Consider the following 23,095-nt stretch of genomic DNA (forward strand, 5'->3'; position numbering starts at 1 on the left):
TGAACCCAGAACCTCTTGCATGCTACGGCAAGCATGCTACCAGCTGGGCCACATAAGTGGGCTACTTATACATTTACCACTTTGGAGCATTATCTATCGAGTAACTCTATCACCACTTATTGAACACAGTCCCCTCACTTATAGTACTCATCTCTTGGCCCACTCCCCACTGTTATATGCCTTTTTACTATCAAACAGGATACTAAACAGTATATTTATTCTGCCCAAGGACAATAATCAAACCCTTGGCAAATGGCCATTCACATTGTTTGGCCTTAGTAAACAATGCACTTGAAAATTACACTGCCTTTATTGTCCCTAGGTATCTAATAACTTCCCTTCATTGAACTCTACTATACAATCTTGTCTGGAAACCCCAATTTGCCTCCATTTTCCAATTCTATACTCAAAAAGACATCAGTAATCACAGGAGGGTAACTTTATATTCAATACAAATGTTTATTTTTGCAATGAGAACTGCACAAAAAAAACCCCTTTAGTATATAAGTGAAAAGTCTACGAATTCCCTTCTACAAATGTCTAAAGTATTTTAATACAAGTCTTAAGATTTCACTGACATAATTATTGGCCAAGAAACCCGTGCATACAGTACAGTGGGGGCTTGTACACACCTCTTATTCTTGTATAGGACTAAGATGTCTAGTACTGCAGGAAGGATTTGAAAATGGTCAGAAATTAAATAAATCCCAGTCCTAATTACAACCCAGTTAGAGCAACACTCATCAGGAAGGTGTGGAAGCCATTTAAAACTTGAGCCAGGTACAATCGAAAGTTTCCCCAGGTCAAAACTGGGGCCCAGCATGGAGAAAATCTGAATGTGGGAGAAAACATGAGTGGGACATGGTAGAAGAAACCTTAGAGGACCAAAATGCCATTGTTCCTGTACAGTAGTATATGAAATGCCCGGAGGGAGACAAGACCTTAAGGATAGGGAGGTGAACACTAGCTGGGTACCCTAATAATGACTTGCATTGTGAGGTTTGGCCTTTCTGGTTGAGGGGTGGGTGATACGGCTCACCTTGTCTCTGCATACATATAATTATCTTATATCTTAGGGACTATTCTTGGGTGACACCCATACCTTGTAGCTGGGACATGTGAGAACAGGTGGGTAAAAGGCAGGGAAGCCATCTGGGAGCTTCCTCAGCAGAAATGTGTTCATATGTGGGGATACAGAGATCCTATTTGGAGGGAATGTACATTTAACTAAGAGTATCTGGTTAACCCTGAGCTTAAATCAAATTAGGATTTAGATAGAGGCAAGCATGGTAGGAAAAGTGGCCCAGAGCCTTGTGTAAAGAGGGGATCAGGATGGAGGAAGGCCATCATTAAGAGAGTGGTCTGGACATTGGCCAAGGTTTCACCACCCAGTCCAGGTAGTTACAGGGTTTCTGGCTCCCTTTACAATTTCAGCTTTGGGGGGGGAGGGAACTCTGAGCCCAAGAAGCTCTTGTGCCAGTGGAGAGGGGCTCAGTTGCCACTGTCGGTAAATCTTATTTATGCAAAGGTACCTGGGCCTAGCCTAAGCAAACTAGAAAACCTAGTTGGTTCACAAAGAAATGTCAGGGAGACACCAGCATTAAAAAAGAGAGATGTGTTTATTCCATGATCAGTACAGACCAAATGCATATTCACCATATGAAAGTCAAGCCAGTCAGTGACTCCAGATTTTGGCCAACATTGAGGCACCAGCACTGTGGTGTAGAGTGGGTTCTCATGGCACGTGTAACCTCACCAGGGGCTCCATTAAAAAATAATAATAATAATAATAAAGGAGTGGGGGGGGGAGGTATAGCCCACTGGTCTAACCAGGTGCTGGATGGGGAGCTTCTGCCTCAGTCTGCAGTCCCCCAGTGCCTGGGACCCACCTCTTCCCCAGGCTCTCCCTTTCTTGGTAAAAACAAACAGATTTGACATTAAAAAAACAATGAAGCCAAACAAATAGAAGGGAAAGGAAAAAGAAATTGCAGCTTTCTGGTTTTATAATTAAAAATAAGACTAATAAAGTTTGAAACTGAGTACAAGCAAGATTTGTGTGTGTGAGATTTTTTTTTTAAGTGTGTGTGTGTTTTGTTTTTGTTTGTTTTTTTTTCTTTTTTTTTCTTTCTTTCTTTTTTTTTTTTTTTTACACCAGTCTGGTGGAGTCACCAACAAACTTCAAACAAAGATATGCCAACTATGTTCACTATACAGTACAGCCACGGTCACACACTACCCACAGCGCGGTGGGAGCCGCCACTCAATGAGGAGACGATCACACCATTTCGGAGATAAGCAGTGCCACTGTGTCTGAAGAAGAAGAGAGAATTAAAAATAAAATAGAATTCAACAAAAAATATATATATATATATATAGGAAAAAAACAAAACAAAATCAGAAACACAGGTGGGAAGGAACTGACTTTGGTTGGTGGCCTTACTCCCCAGGTGAGGCCTGTCCATGTGTGTGAACAGTCACCTCTATCCACATTGCCATGGACGGACACTTCCATGGCGCTATTCCCTTTTGCACAAGCGAACACTTATAGAGAGCGGCTCTCAATTAAAGGCTTGTGGGGGGAGGGGAGAGGATCTGTTCAAGGCAAAGTCAGTGCCAGCAAGGGGATGGGCCAGTGCCTTGCCGTTCCAGTCCACATAGGCTTGCCCTGGCCTCCTGGGAGTGGGCAGCGATGGCTGGGGTGTGAAGGACTCCCAATGGGTAGGACGTCACAAACGTCAGGTTCTCAGGGACAGAAAACCAGTCATGGTGGCGGCAGCGACAATGTCCTGTGTATACTGTGTAGACATTTGGCGCAGAAGGGCCTCTGCCCCGCACGCGGGGAAGCAGGCCTTAGGTCCAGCCGGCACTTGACTCATATTGAGGCGTGCTCTGAACTGACGTCCTCTGAGGGGCATGTGGTAGGACGTCTGTCCGACTGGCTGTAAGGCAGATGGGCTCTGTGATCCTCAGCTGCCCGTCAGGCCTGCCCCGGGCATAGCATGCAGGAGAGCCAGGCCCAGAGACACCCCTGGCCGCTGCTACTGCCTCCACTGCCGCCCCTAACACTATGGAGAGTCAATATTTTTGCCAGAAAAAGGCAGAAGTCACCTAGATGCTCTCAAAAAAGATTTTCTTCAAATATTGACAAAAGATCACTCTGGAAATTCATGTCAATCGTAGCTGCCATCTGGAGGGAAAGGAGGAGGCAGAAGTGAGTTTGGGGCGCACAGTTTCACCACCTGTTTCCCATATTGTTTGTGTATAGCTCCCAGGTGCTATTCCCTCAAACCCACCTTAGACCTTTTTATGTTCAAACCCAGGTGCCAGTGAACTCATCAGATCAGCCCAGTGTTGAATAACAGGCGTGAGCTCACTGCCTATCCTTCCCTGCTTCCTAGGTCCCAGGACCTTTATCCCAGGATCTTCAAGGTGGACTCCTGCCCAAAAGTTCCCATCAGGTCCCTCTACTCACTGCCTCCCTGCGCCTCCGCTCTTGCTCTCGTTTTCGTGCCAATTCCCTCTGTTGGTCCAGCATAGACTGGGGCTGAGAACTCTGGGCTTGGGGGGTGGCGGCGGCTGCGGCGGCCACAGCAGCTGCTTGCTGCTGCTGCTGCTGTTGCTCCTGTCTCTGCTGCTGCTGCTGCTCCTGGCGACGTCGTGCCTCCTCATGGGCTCGACGTGCTTGTTCCAGCGCATCCTCATCCTCTCGGCTCCTGGGCAGAGCGGGGCCCCAGGTCAGCCTGGAGCCCAGTATGGCCCTGGGAGCCCCAGTGCCCTGCATGGACCCCAGCCCACCTCATGCGCTCCTGCCTCAGCCGCTCCTTCTCCTTCTCTGCATGCTCAGCCTGAGCCTTCAGGGCCTTTTCCCGCTCCTCTTTCTCCCGAGCAGCTCGACGGAAATGCTCGAAGCTGTCACTTGAGGACTTGGCTGTGGAGGATGGGGTAGTTGGATGCTTCTGTACCAGACTAGCCCAGGAGCCCATGTTCTTGATTTTCAGGTCCTACAGAAGAAGAGAGATCAGGTACCCAAATGAGGACCTTCTGAACAGAATATGGCAGGAAGCTTAAGCCCACCAAAATCATCTCTCTGAGATGAACACCTTACCTTTTTGGGAGCCACTGGTGTTTTTGGCTCCTGTTTTTGTTTGTCTTTGTCAGGGGCCCCTGGTGGGGGTGCATTCTGCTCTGGGGGCCGGATAACAGGCCTCCCTACATCTACAGGCTTCATCTCAGGCCCTAGAATTTACAAACAATATGTGGGTCTGGGCCACCTGAAAGGTGTATAGGTAATCACCAGCATGGGCCTGGTGCTCAAGTCCCAAATGCAGGCAGGGAGGACACTCACGTTGTGGCAGGTGGACTGGGGCCTTGATGCTCTCTGGGTGCTTGGGGGGATCTGGTCGCAGTGAGGTGCTGAAAGGCTCGCTGCGGATGATTGGTGAGTGAATCTTCTCTTCCTTTACTACCACAAGAGGCTGGGGCTGGACGACTGAGGGTGGGCGCAGTTCCTGGGACAGCATAGGTACGGCAGCCGGTGAAGCAGGTGGGCATCCCTGGCCTCGTCCCATGACTGGCCCTGGGGGCTGTGGCTCAGCCCTGCCCTTTACCTGCTTCTTAGGCTGGACATTTTGCTGTGGTGGAGATTGATGAGTCAGGCTCTGGAACTGTGGCATCTGAGGGGAATGTATCATTAGCGGAGAGGGGGCTTCACGAAGGTGACCTAGGAAACAGACAAGAATTCTGTCAGGGGCCACTAGCCCTGAGGCACATGGGCCTTGAGAAACAAAAGAAAGGTCAGGCTGTTCACAGAGTACTGTGTGGCCCAAACAAGCTTGGAGACTCACAACGTCTATTATACCTGGTAAGGACGTGGCTGCCCTACCTTGAGGAACTGACTATCCCCTATTCCCAAAATGTAGACTGTTGCCCATGAGTTGGATGCCCAAAAGCATTTCTGTAGTCCCGAGGTGCTAAGTTCCAAAGTTTGATTCTTCTGCACCTTAGCATTACCCAGAAGTTTCGTTAAACACAAACCCCAACACATTAGATTTCATGTGAGATCTGCATGCCAGAGCTTTTGAAACTCATGCCCCCCCATACATGGGAGATCAATAGATAAAACGCTTTGGCCCCCTGTAGTCTGGATGGCTGCAGAAGAAAGGAGCCCAGGACCTGGGGTGAAGGTGGTCTGACCCCAATATTGTTTCCCAACTCAGTCTGCTCATCCTACATACAGAATGTAGGAGAACTTGGGATTGACCTCTACACCTGGGCAAAGCAAGTACAACAGGTCCCAGAACTCAGTCTACTATCTAAGCAACAGGTGTAAGGAAGCCAGGAGGCTACCTAAGCACCTGGCACAAGTTAGAGGAGTCCCAGGGTACTCTATGATAACAAAGGAAACCCAGAACATTAGCTGTACCAATGAGGAAACTGAGCTCCTAGTATAGTGAGTAGAGCCTTTGATCTGAGGAACTGGAGAAGCTAAATTTTAACCATTCCCACATAGCTTGCTCTCTGTCTACTTGAATCCCAGCCAGAAAGGAGCCTTGGCATCTGTTAATAGCTCAGCTAGCTACAGCCTAGACTAGCCCTCCAGGTTCCACTTCTAAGCCACCATACTATCACAGGAACCCTTAGATCCTCTCTATTATCCCCTACCTTCCTCTCTAATCTAAGGTGTCTATTTTGGCAGACCTAAAGCAGACCATATATGTGGCTGACTCTTGGCTCCATTGCTGGGCCAGTACCAAAGTCCAGTAGGGTGAGTTTTGATAGCTTTTGACTTGTCTTCCATTCCAGCTTATCAGGACTCCCTTAGAAGCTAGCACCTTCTTCACCTGTCCATGGCAGTATTGTCAAGAACACCTGGTGAGACTGACCTGGACAACAGAAGATTCTCTGGCCTATGGCTTTGCTCATAGCTTTGGAGTTGGCTTTGCAGTTTGGGGACGGTGTTGGGAAACTGGATGTTCAACTGAGTGTTTCTGACAACTTGGTTTTTAAGCACAGAGCTGTCAGCTAGGTTCCAACTCACATGGTTCCTTATATCCCTAGGTTACAGGAGGTTGGGCAGGGCCCTGAGGCCTCTAGGAGAAAGTGGATAGAGGTCTTAGGCTGATGGCCTAGGCTGTCCAGAGCTGGCTCTACTGCTACCTGTTCACTACCTTTCTTGCACAGGGTGATAACCATAGCTGTATGGGTGGCTGTGCGCAGCTCTAGTTTTTCTCAGAGAGAAGCAACAGCTGCTCTCAGCTCAGGGCACACAATAAATCACTTGCTACCTGGCAGTTTGTGTTGAGTCTAGGAGCAGACACAGTCTAGAAGCAGACTGCACTGTGAGTGTACAGTACTGAGTCCAGTCACCCTACTCTAGCCCTCAAATGTTATTGTAAAAAGGCTAGTGTAAACTTAGACTATAACATGTTTCAGGCAGAGATGGCCAGAGAGCATTTTGGTTACCAACATTTGAAAGCCACGTGTGCAAGAAGGGGAAGCCTAGCTAGCAATAGTGGTGCACGCCTTTAATCCCAGTACTCAGAGGCAGGCAGGCTTCCTGAGTGGATTCTGCTTCTGCGTTCCAGCCATATTCACCAACATGGTCCATGCAATGCCACCTGAGTTTTCAGGTCTCTGCAACAGAGTCTGATTCCCAATAGTCTCTGATTCCCAACCTGCTCACCAAATTAGCTCCTGATTACCCCATGGTCATCTCCAAGAAACCTACCCTAACCTTGAATTGGTAGATCCTGGCTTCCACTTAGCAGGAGTAAGGTCAAAGGTGGTCTTTGTCTGGGCTATCTCTGCTTGTGAGCAAGACAACCTAATAAACACAAAGCAGGGGCAGTGACACTCCCAACTACAGTGTTTGGCTTTGAACCCACTGAAGCCCAAAACAACTAACTCTGCATTGTCAAAGTCACCAGACCCAGCTCCAGACTCCCCTTGGCACAAAAACAGGGACGACTTACCAGCTGAGTAAGGGTCTGACTTGTGGTGTCGGGGGGAAGGGTGATGCTGAATGACTTGCTGAGGCTTGGCAGGCTGTGGTGGGGGTGGCTGCTGACCTGGGGGTGGGTGAGTAGGCTGCTGGCCTGGGGGTGGTGGGGGCTGCTGGATGTGAGCAGAAAAGGGCATGGATGGCAAGTGAACTGGCCGTGGTGGGGGCTGATGTTGTTGCTGAGGTGGTGGTTGGGGCTGGGGAGGTGGGGGTGGTGGAGGCTGTTGCTGGAGCTGCTGTTGCTGCTGAACAGAAGGGTGGGGTGGAGGTGGCAAAGGGGGTGGAGGTTGGGACTGCACCTTCACAGAAGGGAGTAGCGGTGTAGGGGGCTGCACCTTCTGCAACTGCTGTAGGTATAACTGCATCTGCATGGAGGTGAGGGGAGGGGCAGGTGGCTCTTCATCCTCCAGTAGCACTTGGGGGGGCTGAGCCATGGGTGGCTGTGGGAGTAGGGGGGGCTGGGCCAGGGCAGGGGACACAGCTGGGGGTCGGGTAGGCTTTGGGGGAAGAGCAGCAGCTCGGTTGCTGGGCCGAGATGGCTGCTGGGGCAGCGCATTGTGCAAAGCTGAAATGTAAAAAACATGGAAGTGAGGCCTTAGTTACCTATCTGATTCTGGTCTGTTTTTTCTGCTCTGTGCTGACCTTGTTTAGACTACAGTGATCTCTTTCTGGTCTTCCTCCACTTCCCATAAGCTTCCACAAATAGTATAATAATACAGATAACTTCAAGAAAGACCTAATAGAGTAGGTTAGTCACCCTGTAGTATATATATTGTGTGTCCCTGACCCTTCCTCTAATTCCCTGCACAGACCTTCTTCAGGTCTCATTGTAGGTCTCTGATACCTACTCACAAACTTTTACTAGCCTGCCAAGATGTTGAGTAAATCTCTCCAACCCATCCATGTTGTCCAAATCCCACAAAATTAACTATGAGAACTAATGTTTCCTCCTTGCCCTAAACCAAGAGCTACAGACAAATCAATCATTTCTGACATAATGCCTGGCCCCAAAGAATTAAACTACAATCTCCTGACACACCAGTCATGTCCCAGAGAAGCGTCTGACTTGAATACCTGATCATAATGTAGTAGAACCAAGGCAGCAAAGGGAGATAGCCATGCCTCACCTGGAGGAGAAACTACGGCATGCTGATTGAGATGGGGTGGAGTGCTGTGCTCAGGTGGCTGAGGCAGATGAGGCGGTAGCTCCGGCTGCGGCAGGTGCAAGATGGGCTGGGTGAAGTGGCCAATAGGGTCAAACACACTGCCTGGTAGCTGCGGTTCCAGGACGGGTACCTGGGCAGTGATGAAAGGTGGGGGCGAGGACTTCATTGCTGGAGCAGTCTGCTGTGGCATGGAGGGTGGCGGTGGTGGGGGTGGGGGTGGCGGAGGCGGCTGCTGCTGCTGCTGCTGCTGTGGTGGCGGAGGTGGGGGTGGAGGAGGCTGCTGGGGAGGTGGGGGTGGCTGCTGGGGCACAGGAGCCGGGGCTGTCTGCATCTGTGGATGGTGATGGTGATGATGCTGTAGGCACACAGAAAAACAAGCAGGCTGATATCAGACAGGAGAAACCAGTCAGGGTCAGAACCACAGCATCCTCTTAGCTGGGAGGGCCAGCTACCGCCTAAGGAGGAGACACCCTGGAAGCACATACCTTTTTCTGGTCCCTCCCAGGGTGCCCCTTCTTTTTTGACTTGGGAGCCATCTCTGCAGAGAGAAGACAAAATAGTAAGAATCTGGGGAAATAATCATGGATTGGCCTTGGATGCAAAAGAGGACACGAACATAGGGCATTCAGGACAAGGGTTGAATTTACACTGGAAAAGCAACTGAACTGGGCCATAACAGGGAAGAAAAAGCCATGTGGAGTGTTACCTATCTATCCATATCCCCATAGCTTTCCCAGGGAACTGAGCCTGAAAAAAAAAATGCCTCAATAAGCTCCAGACCACAGGAACCAGCAATAGCCAAGGCTCTGACCATGTCAGAATCTGAGCTAAAGAGACCTTACTTTATACTTCCCCTTATCATTAGCCATACCTTGGGCAATAGTGCCAGCACATGTTCACTCAGGATGTTCACATGACCCCATGTATTGGACAATTGAGAACAACCATTTAGGGCCACACAGCTGAACCAACCATTTAGGGACTCTTGTAGAATGGTTTACTGAGGTCCTTGTCTCACATCAGAGTAGCTCAGGGTATGACCTGTCTAAAGCCATAGGGTGTGGCAAGGAAAGTATTGTAGAGTAAGAACCCAGAAAGGGTCACCTTTGGGAATAAGGAAGCAGGATGCCCTCCCCAAAATGACTGGGAACAAACAGGGTAGGCTGCCAAAAAAGATGATATTGCCCTCCTTTCTCTTCATTGGGATGAGACAGTTACTAGTGATGTCTCTTCTCTGGAACACTCAATGTGCTATAGAATGAAGGCAGCATGTGCCTTGGCTCCTCAAGAGCCTGAAGGCCTGGTGTTTCAGGTGTGCAAATATGCCTGTCTTTGTGAGGCCAGTTAAAAACCTAGGTGTGTACCTCTGTCTCCACCCGAGACTTTATAATAAGAAACTTTTACCAGCTGAGACTTTATAATAAGGAACTTTTACCAGCTGAATACTCCAGGAGAGGGACAACGCCTTGGCCAGTGCTGCTGGGCTGACAAATGATACAATTGTCAATTACTAGGTTGGAGCCTTTCAGCAGATTCCTGTCACTAAGAGTCATTTGTGTCTTTGCTATGGCTTCTCCAAACCACCTTGTCAGAACACCAGTTCTTGCTGCTAGGGTCAAGCCACCTCTCTCTGCTCACAGATGTGCCAAGCTACTGTGCAATGCATGGCCCCTGTGGTGCAATATACTACCAGCAGGAGTAAGATGGGACCTTGTACCCTTAAAGTTTACCACTCCACGCAGGACTGACAGACACAGACAGAACCCGGCAGTCACAAACACGTCCTCACACAAATGGCAAAGGGTGACAAGTGAGGACACTTAGAGCATGGAAATCCAAGGCCGAGCCCCAAATTTGAATGCCAGGAAGCAAGGCTCTCACAACTCCTTGGTTGAGAAGAAGAAACTTGGTTAAGAAATACTCTTACAGGAAGACATTCAAAAGGGGCTTGCTGGGAAGATTTGTGGAATTCGGCTGTTTTGAGTGTATAAGAACCAGCTGGACACCTTACACCAGGAGGATTTGTACGGCAGGGGACCCACAAGGGCTAAACAGCCAATAATAAAGTAATGGGGATGGGGGGGGGGGGCTAGGACAGCCAGTGGACAGGCTCTCATTAGCACTTCCAGTATAAGAAGGTGGAGCAAGCAGGGGAGAGACAGGAACTTGGGTTTTGTTTTGGTTCAAAACAAATGCTGAATGTACTCTTGAGGGGATCTCAGTATATAGGTCAAAGATGAAGCTGAACCACTGTGTTAAGTGTGACCTGGGAAAGCCTTGGAGGTGCTATCCACATGTTGTACTGAGTGTGAGATGTCTAGGAACATTGTCTAGTGACATTGAACAAAGCATTGTCTTCCCACTTACATAAAAGTGAGAATGGCTCCAACCCCTCACCGCCTGCCTCAAGTTATGAGCAGATGTCCACAAGACCAGGCCTAGGACCAAGAGGAGCCGGTCATAGGAATATTTTGGAAATCATCTTCAGAGTGGGAGTGGAGGCACAAGGCAGCTCCTGGGCCTAGGTGAGGGTAGTGGAAGTGATGTGTGCCGTGAGGCAGTCCTATGAAGCTCCTGTGGCCCAAGCTTGTGTTTGGTTACCAGTAAGACAGTAAGCACATAGCTTCATGACACAACAGCCCCAGATACCCCCACACAAAACTCTCTAGAAAGGGTTACATGGAGATGGCCTCAAATACTATGTGATCTTTATTCCATAACAATCTTAAACTCCAACACAAATTTCATCTTTACATAGGATGGTATAGTACAAAGTAAAATGATTTTGTAAAATCTGATTAAAACACTGATTTTTTTTTTTCCACCCCAGTCCAGCCCCACTTGAATAAAAGAAACAAAAGTTTGTGTGCAGGGCAATATAAGACAAGGAGAAGAACCCTCCACTGTTCAGGATGGCTCCCTGATAGGACCCACACAGCCAGCTGATACACTAAGGCCCTCTTGGTACCTCCCATTGCCCAGTAACAGAAAACCATCAACAAGGGGGAATAGGTGGGACGCTTGTCCTTTCTGGCTGTGTTCCCAGGGCACCAAGTACAACTGATAGTTTAAATCTAAAGATCTTTCAAGTTCAACAGGTCCTGAGTGTTCCTGTCACACTGAAGGCCTGCATAACCAGGGATTCTTAACAGTAAAGGGTACTCTACAGGACAAGCTGCCCTGTGTGTTTGTATATGTGTAGAGAGGGTGCGGGGAAGGGCAGGGGCAGCACTTAGCCAAGACACTGTGGGAATGTAGACTGCCATTTGGTCCAAGATAGCAAAATCTTCCCAGAAAGATAATGCCAACAGCTTCCCAACTGTCCTGTGGGAATCTCTGGGCAAGAAGCCGCCCCTCCCCCATCCCAGCCAAGCCAAGTTCACTGAAAACACGTCAGGCACAGGCCAAAGGGCAGCTCAAAATAGTCTTGTTTGGCAAAAGGAGCTAACTTGAAGCTAGAATGGCCTAGGAACTCAGCAGAATCACCGAGGGGCCATTGGATGATGTTCTAGGGAGTCTGAGACCCAAAGGCCATTATCAGGCATAGGGCAACAAGCAACCTGAGGATTTTGGAATCTGGGAAAGGGCATAGCACCACCTCAGCCTGCTTTAAGCCCTAAGAGAAGGCAGTTTCCAGCATTGTTAGGAGACAGACAGTCCTCTCAGAAGTACACAAAAGCACATTTTAAAAGAGAAAAGGACAGAAAGAACCCACTAAAATGCAGATGCAATTCCTCAGGGGACTTTTAATGTTAGGCAGTTTTCTGGTGAGATGTTATGGTTTATAAGCAAAAAAGAGCCAGGACCAACATTTTTTAGGAGGGGGACCCAAAAAAACCAAAAGAACAGCCCACTCTTGCCTGCTCTGGCCCCAATAATGTTATCATTACAGGAAGCTGAAGATGGTCATGATGGCAATGGAACGTGGAGAGGCACTGTGGGCAGCTCACAAGTAGCCATGATATCCCACTTCTTGCCCATTTCCCAGATACTGACCGGGTTTGGGAGTGGGGTCTGAAGGGCCTTGCTGCTCCTTCCCAGCAGCCTTGAAGGTATTTTTCTTATGTGACTTGAGGAGAAAGACCAAAGAGCTTGGGGAAATGCCCACCAGAACACTTGAACTTTTAGTACTCTATGGAAACAATGGAGACTGAAGGAGAATTAATTCAGGAGGCTATGGATATAGTCTCCATCTGATTGAGCTGATCAGGGAGGCCCTTTGGAAGACCAGCTGGTCTCTAAAGGCCCCACACAAGAGGCTAAAATGTTCATCCTCAGGGTGAATATTTATCTCCCCTGGGCTAAAGTCAGTCACTGCAAGGTCTTGAGTCTCAGAAAAGAGGGAAGGTATGAAGAGGAAACACACTGTGATCAGGCTTCACACAGAGAGCAGCACCACATGTATGCACAGAGAGGGATTATCATCATCACCCTCAAGGAGATGCCACCCACCCAGAAGACCCCAGATGACCAGGGAAGCTGGGCAGGACAGCCAGGCAGTCTTTGTACACAGAGGCCCAGGCAGCAGGCCAGGCAGGCAGCCTTCCTGAAGGTGAGACTAGGTGTGTGCTGCTGAACATGACTAATCCACCCCGGGGGGGACAGGCCCAGGGCTCTGAGCAATTCCATAACTTGATGGAGTCCTGTCCCTTTCACAGAAGAAAATGGACTTAAGCTATAGCTTGCTGGGAAGGAATCTGGAACTGAAGACCGTGTTATTAAGAGTCCGTGTCCAATGATTAGGCAGGACCTACGTAGAGGGAGAAAGAAACCAGTGTGAGAGAATGGTGTGGAATGTACGTTCAAGTTACAAGAACAGAAGAATTGCAGACTGAGCCAGCTTCTGTGCCCCGGTGACTGAAAGGGCACCAGAGAACCTTGCTGGAAACCAAGAGCCCCATACCTGCCTGGCCTGCCTCAGAAGGGATGGGTAAATCTACACATAGAAAGGCCACAGTGTAAGTATAAGTTTCTAAAATTGCCTGAAGCCTGTCTGCACTTCTAAACAGACCGTGTTTTCTGTTAATGAGTTCCATATGTGTCCTGCCTGAGTGTATTGGTATTTTCTTTATTCCTGAAGTCCTGTTAGAATGCAAGAAATGCCCCTGAACTGTGTGTCATCAGGTGTCAGCTAACAAAGCTTCCTCATAGTCTAGTCAGGGGAGAGAAGGTCCCAAACAAAGAAGTTCAGCACTGAATTGCAATATTTCCCAATGAGGAAGGCCAAGAGGGCAGTCATCTCTGTAATCTCCACATCCCCAGAACAAAAGCAGAGACTATAAAAAGACATAACTATTGTTGAGGGGAGGAATAGGCCAAAGAGAAAAGGCCTTATCCTTCTCATCCCTTTTCAGGGATCCAATATGGCTTCTGGTCCAGACAGGGGCCTGGACTGGTTCCCACATGTAGCAGAGTGGCGCCTCTGCTGGAATTATGGATGCAACAATCCCTAGTCCCAAAACATGCCTGGGAAAACTCCGCCCACTCAGCCTCTTACTGTAGGCCACATTCCACAGGGCTGGCCCTCACCCCAGGGAAGCCCCAGTCCCTCTAAGCTATAACTCCTGGGCTTTTGGATGTGCCACCTGGCTTTGCACATTTCCCATTCTTGAGGGGGCTTACCCCTTTCTGAAGCAACTGCCACATTCTGGCAGCAGGATCACCATATCCCCGAGACAGGACTAGAAGGAGCCCCTCAAAGTTCCTGGGGCCAGGGAGCTGAGGTTGGCTTCCTGATCAGAGCCCCAAGAGTGTCTCATGGCCTCTGTCTGCACTTCTCAGCTCCAGCCTTTCCAAAACATCATGCATTCCTCTTTACCCTGGAGCTATTAAGGAACACCCACATGTTCCAATCCTGGGAAAAGGAAGTAAGACTAAAATAGCTGGACTATGTGCTTCCATGAACAGGCCACAGTCCCAGAGCCTTTTCACTGTACCTATCCAAATCCATTCCAGCCCAGAAAACTGGGGTACACTCTGGGTGTAGCTCTAGAAAGGGTATACATAAGATATAGCCACCCATGGCCACAAAGACCTATAGAAGACATGTGAAAGAAAAAAAAAAAAAAAAAAAAAACAAAACAGGTATTATCGATATGATGAGAGAACTGAAACAGTCTTAGGACATCTCTGACCCTACATGACAGCTCATATGATCCTATGCTGGTAATCCCATGGCTGCAGCTGGGAGAATAATGGGAAAGGGAGAGACACGTCTTGTTCCAGCTTGCCCAGTCCAGGTCTTACATTGGAAAAAGGTGTCATCTGGGCCTTAGTTCTGCTTGTTCTAACACTGAACCCCTGAGCAGTTACAGACTCAAGATGGAACCAAAGCTCAATAAAGAAGAAAACAAAAACAAAAACCCAGCAACAAGGAAGTACCAAGATGGCCACTGGTCCTGCTGCAGAAAATAAAAGCATACATAGTGGCTGGAATCCATCTAGCAAAGCATCCCACCCTCTCATCTGTAGTGTGGTCTAACTCTGTACCCTTCCAGCCCTGGTTTCTTTAGGTGATTCATGTCGCTGGGCCATGCCAGTAGAACTGACTCTAAGTGTTAATTTAAGTGACAAAAACAGGTCCTTTGAGAAAGTTTACTCAAATAGAAGCTAGGACAAGGAAGACAAACTAGGCCCAAAAGACCAAAGGAAAACACCTTCAGTGTCTACCCCACTCTCCTGCCAAGTAGAATTAGCAGTAACTGTCATAGAGATTGGGGTTGCTGGGCTTCCTGGACCAATGAGATCAACTACTAGAGGATCTGCCCATCCCTGCACAAAGTGCAGTGTTTGCGTGGCATGAGGAGACAAAAGCTATGTTTCACTAGTGTGTATATGTGTCCATTCAGATCTATGTCCTTGTGTGTTTTTGTGTGTCCCATCTGGGGACCTACAACAAAAACTAAGCAGGTCCTTCCTAAGCAATAGTAGTAATAACCCTACAACACAGCATTCTGTACAAGGCAGGAAATAAAAACCTACTGCTCGAATGGCAATACCAAGGGCCTGAATGAAGACAAAAGGGAACTAGCAAAACAAAAATGGGAAGAGCATCATTTGGAAAGAAGGAGGGGCTTAGCCGAGGCAGCCAAGCAAATTGTCAGGGTTAGATATCAGGACCAAGAAGTCTGCTGGGCTAGCAGCTCCATCACTTTAAATCTCACCCTCCTTCCCACCAGGACAGCTGTTCCCAGGACTCTCGGGTTACTTGTTGCCTAAGCTTTCTTCTTAAGGGAAGAAGCAAGTTGAAAAAAATTTATTCTCTCTGTAACAGTAGCAGAAAGCTGCTGGAAATGTCATCATGACAGTAATCAGGAAAGACAGAAGCAGGGCACTCATGTGGGACCATAGGACGACAACCACATAAAGAAGAGAGCTATGGCTGAGCAGTGGTGGCACATACATTTAGTCCCAGCACTCGGGAGGCAAAGGCAGGTGGATCTCTGAGTTTGAGGCAAGCCTGGTCTACATAAAGAGCTAGTTCCAGGACTGCTTGAGCAGAGAAACTCTTGACTTGGTGGGGTAAAAACAAAAAAACTAAAACAAAACAAAAAACAAATAAGAAGAGGGCTATGGAGTCAGTGGCTCCAAGTGTGTGTGTATGGGGTGGGGGTGGGGGTGGGGGGGTCAGAGGTCCTTACCAAAGATAGACATACCAAGTTGCTTAGCATGTCAGGGTAAGTCTCTGGTATTGTTTTTTGATCACTTGGATTCTTACAAATGAAGGCTACAAAATCTTAGGAAGAATGCTGTAGAAAACACAGGAGATAAAAAAAATCCAGAGGAAAGGCAAATCTGAAGTTTGGCTGGCAATGAAAGTGAAAAGTCAGTGGCCACCAAGAATGCTAATGCAACTCCAAGAATACATCTATTCACCCCATTCACCCCTCTGAAGGTGGTGGACCCAGTTCAAGGGGAAAGTGGCCCAGAGCCAGCCCTTCCCAGCTGGCCTAGGATGCAGCTCCCCCTGCTGGTTCATGGGAAAGCAAGATGAGTGTTTAGGTTAGAATGAAAAGGGGAATAAATGTAGGAGAGGCTATGAGGCCAGCCACTTTGCACAAGGCAACTTTTGCAGTCTGTGTGGAACAAATGCAGAACACACAATTTAACAGATTATATCTCCTTTCATTACACTGCTCATCAAAAACAAGGCAGAACAGGGAACTGTACTAGAAAGGCCCCAGTTTACACCATGGCCCACAAAAATGCTTCTTACCCTCAACTCCCACTTTCTTTGGGTAGAGGTGGACCTGTGTATACAACTCTAAGCAACAAAGTTTATTGCCTTGACTTTCCTTGACACAATTAAGTCATTATTCCACGAGTGAAAGGTCATGAAGTTCTGACAGGAGCCTTTTCCCCACACAAAAGACTTCACATGTATCAGCCCATTTAGTAGGGATGGCTGCTAGGTGGACTGTAACTTATCTTCTCAGCTGATGGAACTCGACCTGCCTAGGGGAAACAGCACTCATGTGATTCATGTGTCAGGCAACCCAGGTACACCATGCTTTTTTCCCTATCTTTCCCTTGAGGCCTATGTGAGCACCTGCTCCTCTGGGAACAATGAAGAAAGTACACCTCTGAGAAAACAACCTGTTCCCATCATTCCTACCTGCTCCCACTTCTATCTCTGCAGCTGCTGCTCAGAAAGGATGATACACTATTATATAGGCCCATAGAGCACAAGAAGGGACCAGAGGAAGAGCAGGACATACATGTCCTAGTGCACACATAGAGCAGAGCTGGGAACAGCAGTGAGCACACTGTGGAAAAGAAAATGCCAATTCCCCAAAATTCAGAACCCAAGGGCTCAAAGCTGATTTATCACACAGGTGCCAGATGCAGGTGGTTTAGCTCTACTCTCTGCTAAAATATGGCTAAAACTGCTTCCATGGCAACTGTGATGGCAGAATATTGGAAGGGGAGCAGAAGCATTCCACACTAAGGTTGATTGAGACTCCAACACCTACAGTCCTCAAGGTCTCCCTCTACCCTCATGGAAAGAATAGAATGCTACTATACCAGATGTCTTGACACCCTGCAGGGAGAAAGTTAACATGGTGAATGGGTAGACAGCAGGGCCCAGGCAGTTCTCAGTGACCACCAACTCTGAGCTCTTGAATAACCTGGACAAAGGACTGAGCTATACTACCAGTGGTAAATGGGGTAGTCTGATAAATTGAGGCCAGGCGGTGGTGGCTCACACCTTTAATCTCAGCACTCAGGGGCAGAGGTAAATGGATCTCTGTGAATTCAAGGCCTACAAAGCTACACAGAGAAACCCTGTCTCAAAACTGCCACACACACACCCCTCAAGACTCTTAAATTGGAGTCAACTAACCTGTTTCGGAGTCTTCACTGTCAGAGGAGCTGGATTCACTGCTGCTCTCAGACTCAGAGGATGAGAAGCCCTTCATCTTGGAAGAACCAGCAACCACATCAACTTTTTCAGCTGTAACCCAAACAACAGACCTGCATCAGAAAGGAAACCAACCCAGGCAGCTGCTGCTAGTCACAGTGTGCTCCCAATTGCCCACAGAAAGGACCAGTGGGAAAGCATGTACCCCAAAGGCCAGCCTGCTCCTGACAGCTACTACCAATCCAGACCCATAATAGTCATACTGTTCTCACTGGTAGCCTACTCCACACTAGCTGAAACATGGCATGTGCTGCAAATCTCAAGGCCTCATCAATCTCTTATAATATCCTCTGAAAGGTTTCTCATGGACTCAGGAGACCAGGCTAGACTTGGGTGAAGAGGCATTTTTTTTTTTTTTTCCAACACAGCCATATGAGTTTATTGGTGGAGGGAAGGGGGGGGGGGTGTTAGCTGGTGGCCAGCCGAAAGCAGGAGAGGGGGGAGAGAGAGTGCACATGTACCATACAGGGCATTATGTGTAGTAGTGCATTTTGCTTTGCCAGTGAACTTGGCGGTGGTGGCCACACTGTATGAACATGGCTTCAGGTGTTCAGCTGTGACCTCTTTCACACTCTTTGAAAGAGTTACACTAGAATAGTTAGTTACACACACAGAAAGTGGGGAACAAGATGCTCTCACCACAACCCAAAAGAGCGAGCCAGCCCCTCCTCCACCTTATAAGGGGGTCACATCTGAATACCTGAAGCCATGGCCATAGGGTCTGGCCACCACCAGAAGTTCATTGGCAAAGCAAGATGCCACTACATTAACATGCAAAGAGCTCAAGGGTTCTCCCAGCCTTCCTGCTTAGTTGCAAGAGTGAAATACAAATAATGTCACTAAACAGCTGATCCAGAGTCAAGTTCTAAGGACCAAGTTAGTATGGCCAACAAAGCAGTGTATAAAAAAACACTCAGACATATATCCTAAGCTAAAAACTCCAGTACTAAGGGGAAAAGCTACAAGCCAATGTGGAACATATATAAAAATGGAGAATATGTCTGGAAAGCTAGTGGCAAGGATGGGGTGGGCATCAACACACTAGCAAAGGTGGAGCTCAGTATTGAACTAACATTGATACACATATAACTGAGACATACAGACATCACTTCCCTCCTGGAATCACCTCAACAGAGTTGGGAGATCACTTTTGGAAAAGACTGTATGGCTAGCAACCAGAGATGAAAACAATTGCTGTTTAGAGTAAGGATCAAGAAACAGGTTCAGGAAGGCTTCAGCAAGCCAAAGAGGCCCAGAAGGGCATTGACAACCCAGGGTTCAGTGCAGTGTCACTCTTGGGGCTTCTATGGCAAAGGTATGGAATTCATAATTGTGGGGATGGGTAAGTGAGTAGGGTTTCAAGTATGGCGTAATAAGCTGGAAGAGGGATAACTAAGGGTCTCCATGGGAAGAACTTCTATATAAAGAGTTTTCAAGTGTACCTTGAGGTTTCCTTTTCTTCCGCAAACAAGAGGTGACATAACGTTCCAGCTCTCGCAGGGTGGACGGTTTCAGAGTCTCAAAGTCAATCTCAATCTCATCAGGATTGGAGTTCTTGAGTGATGGCTCCCTTGACTGGATGATGTGTACTACACGGCCCAGCTTTTCACCAGGAAGTTTGTTGATGTCTAGACTTAGCTGCCTCTTCTCCTCATAGGACATGGGCTTACACTTGTCCTCTTCCTCTGATTCATATGTGGGAGGGGGCTTGCTCTTCATGGGTGCTGGCTCCTTCTTGCTACAAAAGGATGATGCAGACGGTTAAGAATGGGTCTCCAGAGGAAGCTGTACACACACCCCTCTGAATGCATGTGGTTGAAGGGTGGGTGAGGGTGCAGTGAATGGGTGGGAGTTGACTGCCTATACCAAACTAGAAATAGGATAAGGCTACTAGCAATCAGAAGACCCGGCAGTAAACTCTGGCAGGCCGCAGGAGCTATAGCTCTGCTGTGGCTGCATGATGGACACCTATACTTTCTCAAACACAGTGAGCTACCAAAGCTCATTCAGGGGAAAAAAGTGGGAGGAGGGAGGGAAGGGGGTGGAGGAGAGGAGGAAAGGACATTGAAGAGCTAAGTGATTATGACAGGACACCAACCCAGACTTGTGCTATAGCAACAGAGCACTCTTCCTCCCTGCCATGGGGTTTTGGGATCAATATTACCAAAGATGGAAAAATTGGGGAGCACAGACCTCACATTGCTGTTGCTACTGTTATTTTTCTTTGTCTTTTTTGGAGGAAGTTCCTTGGCTTTGCTTTTTTTATTTTCCTCCATTTCCTCTTTCTTTTTGTGCTTTTCCTTTTTCTTTTCCTTCTTGTCTTTCTCTTTTTTCTTTGGTTTGTTCTGCTGGGGCTGCGAGAGGGCTGCAAGCTGTTCATGTACCGCTTTGAGCTGTGAAGCAAACAGGCAACCAGGTAGGTAGGTAGACACAGACAGACAGACAGCAGACAGACAGACAGACAGACAATGATAGAATCACAACCAGGGCAGATCTAAAATCCCCTTCCCACATTTTGGAGGTAAAGGAAGGTAGGTCTCTGTGAGGTCCAAACTAACCAAGGCAACACAGTGGGAACCTGTTGCAAAAGCAAACTGACCTACCCACAACCAGGACTGAGATGTTCTTATCACTTATACCCTGGAGGGAGTAACTATCATTTCAACAGTATGCACTTGAGTATCAGGCTGTGGGGATATACAAGAAGCACAAGATGAGCTAGCTTCCAGCCATGGTTCTGCAAAATTAAGGAGACCCCCTAAAGTGTCCACCCACAAGGATTGCTACAATATCTCCACAATAAGAGCTACACATGCCACAGATGCTAAATCTCCTGGCTAGCTTAGTCCCAGGATATTGCTGAGGAGGAAGGTTTCTAAAGGGCTAGGTAAAAAGTATTAACACTGGGGCTTGAAGACTAACTCAGATGTCCGATTACTACAGACAGGCAGCTGAAGCTAATGTGCCCAGAAAATGTGCATGCCCCATTCCTACTCAAAACACATACATCTATAGGATTAACATTCCATTGGTTAAGTACAGAGGAAATACTGGGGGGGGGGGGGGGGGGGGCATTTTTGAGAGGTAGAATCAAGAACATCTCTTGGAAACCTCTGAAAGACTACCCTGGCTTCTGAGCATAGAACCACAGGTTCCCTCACCTGTTCCTGGAGCTCAGCCAGCCGCTGAGCTCGCTCTTCCTCCGAGTCGTCAGTGGAACTGTCACTGTCCGAGGAACTATCACTGCTGCTGTCACTAGATGAGGGTGGGGCCACCACCTTTGTAGGGGGTGGCACAGCAGGGGAGGACACCGTAACAACTGGCTCTTCAGGCTCATCAGGCATCTTGGCAAAGCGCATTTCAAATACATCCTGGAGAGGAAAAGTCATGCCTATGAGAATGAGTAGCTTTTAGAGCTTCTCTGCTTACTTCAACAGGAAATAAGATCTATAGGATACCTTTCTCCACCCCATCAATGTACGTGCATGGGTGCCTGTGGTGTATACATGTACATATGACACTACAACCAGTACTGATCTGGCTGGGTGTTCATTCCCTGGAGGACACAGTGACCCAGGTGAAATACTAGTCTCTTGAGAACATTAGTTTGAGAGTGCTCAGTAAGCAGCAGGTCACAACAAAGCCAACCAAAAGCCATGCCTACAAGTCTCCTATCAGGTCTGTAGCTCTCCAATAGGAGAGTTTGCTGGTCTTCCAAAGAGAGAGAACAGTACTGGCAAAGACTCTTGAGTTGAACATTTATGGCAGAGTGTAGGCATCTGCCTACATACAACTCAGAGTGCTCCATGAACGCTTAACTGAACAATGTTGGGTAGCAGTGGTATGGAATGAGTAATCAATCAGAGCAGAAGCCAGCAACCCACTTAGACTCTTGAGACCGGATGAGAGTTACATGGACTAACAGAACTCCTGGAGCAGTACCCCTACCTGTGTCCCTAGGTATCAAGTCTCATGCAGCAAACCAACTAGCATACTTCCCCTATGGTGAGGACTCCACAGTCAATCAATCCAATGATGACTCGCAGAACAGACATGTAAGGAGTGAGGCTGGCTTCCCACAAAAATATTTTTAGGCCTACTTTAAGAATGGAATAAAGATGAAGGATGGATCTAGGAGGAATTAAGGGGAGGAAAGGGGCATGTATATAATCAAAATACAGTGTATGAAAATTTCAAAGAACAAAATGATCACTGTAGCAATTCACACAATAAAGGAACATTTCTTTTTGTGTGTCCCTGCTTCCAAAAAGATATGTGTGTAGTTAAGAGTTTTCCTGTCCTGCAGATGCTCTCAAGTAATTACTCATAAGCTTATATTAATTACAAATGTTCAGCCAATTGCTCAGGCCTGTTACTAACTAGCTCTTACAACTTAACCCATTTCTATCTATCTACATGCTTGTGGTTTTTACCTCTATCCCAGATGTCCAACATCTGGCTGGCAACTCCTGACTCCACCCTTAGCCATCCCATCACTCTATTTGGCTTTCCCACCTAACTTTATCCTGTTCAGCTATTGACCAGTCAGCTTGTTTATTAAACCAATCATAGGGACATATTCACACAATGTGAATTCACAAACCTGTGTATTTGCTGCTAAGAGATGTGGTGGCTAAGTACTAAAGCTGCTGTTTTAACTCAGGCCACACTCAACTTTCTTCCAGAAGCCTGGCCTGAAGGCTCCACAAACAGGCAACTAGGAGGAAATGTCCTTTATAGCAGATATCCATGTAACCATGATACTGTCTTCCACATTTGTAATACCATTCTGCACAGCTTAGCTTGCTTCTATCACAGTAAGGTCTTATCTGGTATTCTGTTCTGTGTTTAAGTGTAGCTCATCAAGTACTAGACAGGCACTAATTTTTTTTATTTTGAAATAATTTAGAACAGAGTCCTGGACAAATATACAGACCTGGAGGAGACTAGACTAGCACTTGATAAGACAGATGACAAGGAGCTTCACACCAAAGTGGAGGCCTCTAATTTCAATAGACTCCTATCCCATTAACACTTGTTATGTGGCAGAAAATCAATTCAGTGTCTTTGACATGGAGAGGCCATAGCCCCTCAAAAGGCAGCCAGAAAGCCAGGTGATAGGTAGTGGCCTGTGCCTTTTAATCCCAGCATTTGGAAGGCAGAGGCAGGTAGGTGGATCTCTGAGTTGAGTTTGAGGCCAATCTGATCTACAGGGTGAGTTCCAGGACAGCCAGGGCTACAAAGAGAAACTCTGTCACCAAAAGCCCCAGGGCAGCCAGAGCCATGGGTGTCTGCTAAGAGCAGGACTGTGTAAGGGAAGTGACCAATTCTCCTTCCCATATCACGGGGAAGGCAAAAGGAGAAGCTGTTTCAGGCCCGTATCTATGTCCACCCTTCCTGCACCAGATTTGAAATAGCTTTTACTGTAAGTTTCCATTCTTTTCAAAACTGGCTATAATGTATGAGTGGGGTGCACAGCACTCTGAGGCTCCTCTCATTCTCTAAGAG

The 23,095-nt window shown here is 47.7% G+C and overlaps 1 protein-coding gene across 7 annotated transcripts in view; it reads right to left on the bottom strand.

The window, feature by feature from the left end:
- Positions 1-1,600: 1,600 nt before the first annotated feature.
- Brd4 (bromodomain containing 4) overlaps positions 1,601-23,095 on the bottom strand; it is a 78,350-nt gene continuing 56,855 nt past the window's right edge. For 6 of the 7 annotated variants that reach the window (XM_051177474.1, XM_051177471.1, XM_051177475.1 and 3 more), the window contains 12 exons: positions 20,749-20,958; positions 19,781-19,980; positions 19,030-19,325; positions 17,510-17,620; positions 8,652-8,704; positions 8,128-8,521; positions 6,972-7,565; positions 4,346-4,720; positions 4,106-4,236; positions 3,796-4,001; positions 3,473-3,713; positions 1,601-3,187 (listed from right to left, as the gene is read on the bottom strand). In XM_051177474.1, the coding sequence (XP_051033431.1) occupies positions 3,119-3,187; positions 3,473-3,713; positions 3,796-4,001; positions 4,106-4,236; positions 4,346-4,720; positions 6,972-7,565; positions 8,128-8,521; positions 8,652-8,704; positions 17,510-17,620; positions 19,030-19,325; positions 19,781-19,980; positions 20,749-20,958 (2,880 nt within the window). In that variant the 3' untranslated portion in view covers positions 1,601-3,118. The remainder of the gene's footprint in view (positions 3,188-3,472; positions 3,714-3,795; positions 4,002-4,105; positions 4,237-4,345; positions 4,721-6,971; positions 7,566-8,127; positions 8,522-8,651; positions 8,705-17,509; positions 17,621-19,029; positions 19,326-19,780; positions 19,981-20,748; positions 20,959-23,095) is intronic. The other variant, XM_051177472.1, reaches the window with a different exon arrangement.

This window comes from Phodopus roborovskii, unplaced genomic scaffold (genome assembly GCF_943737965.1).
Source record: "Phodopus roborovskii unplaced genomic scaffold, PHOROB, whole genome shotgun sequence".
In the NCBI taxonomy this organism is placed as follows: domain Eukaryota; kingdom Metazoa; phylum Chordata; class Mammalia; order Rodentia; family Cricetidae; genus Phodopus; species Phodopus roborovskii.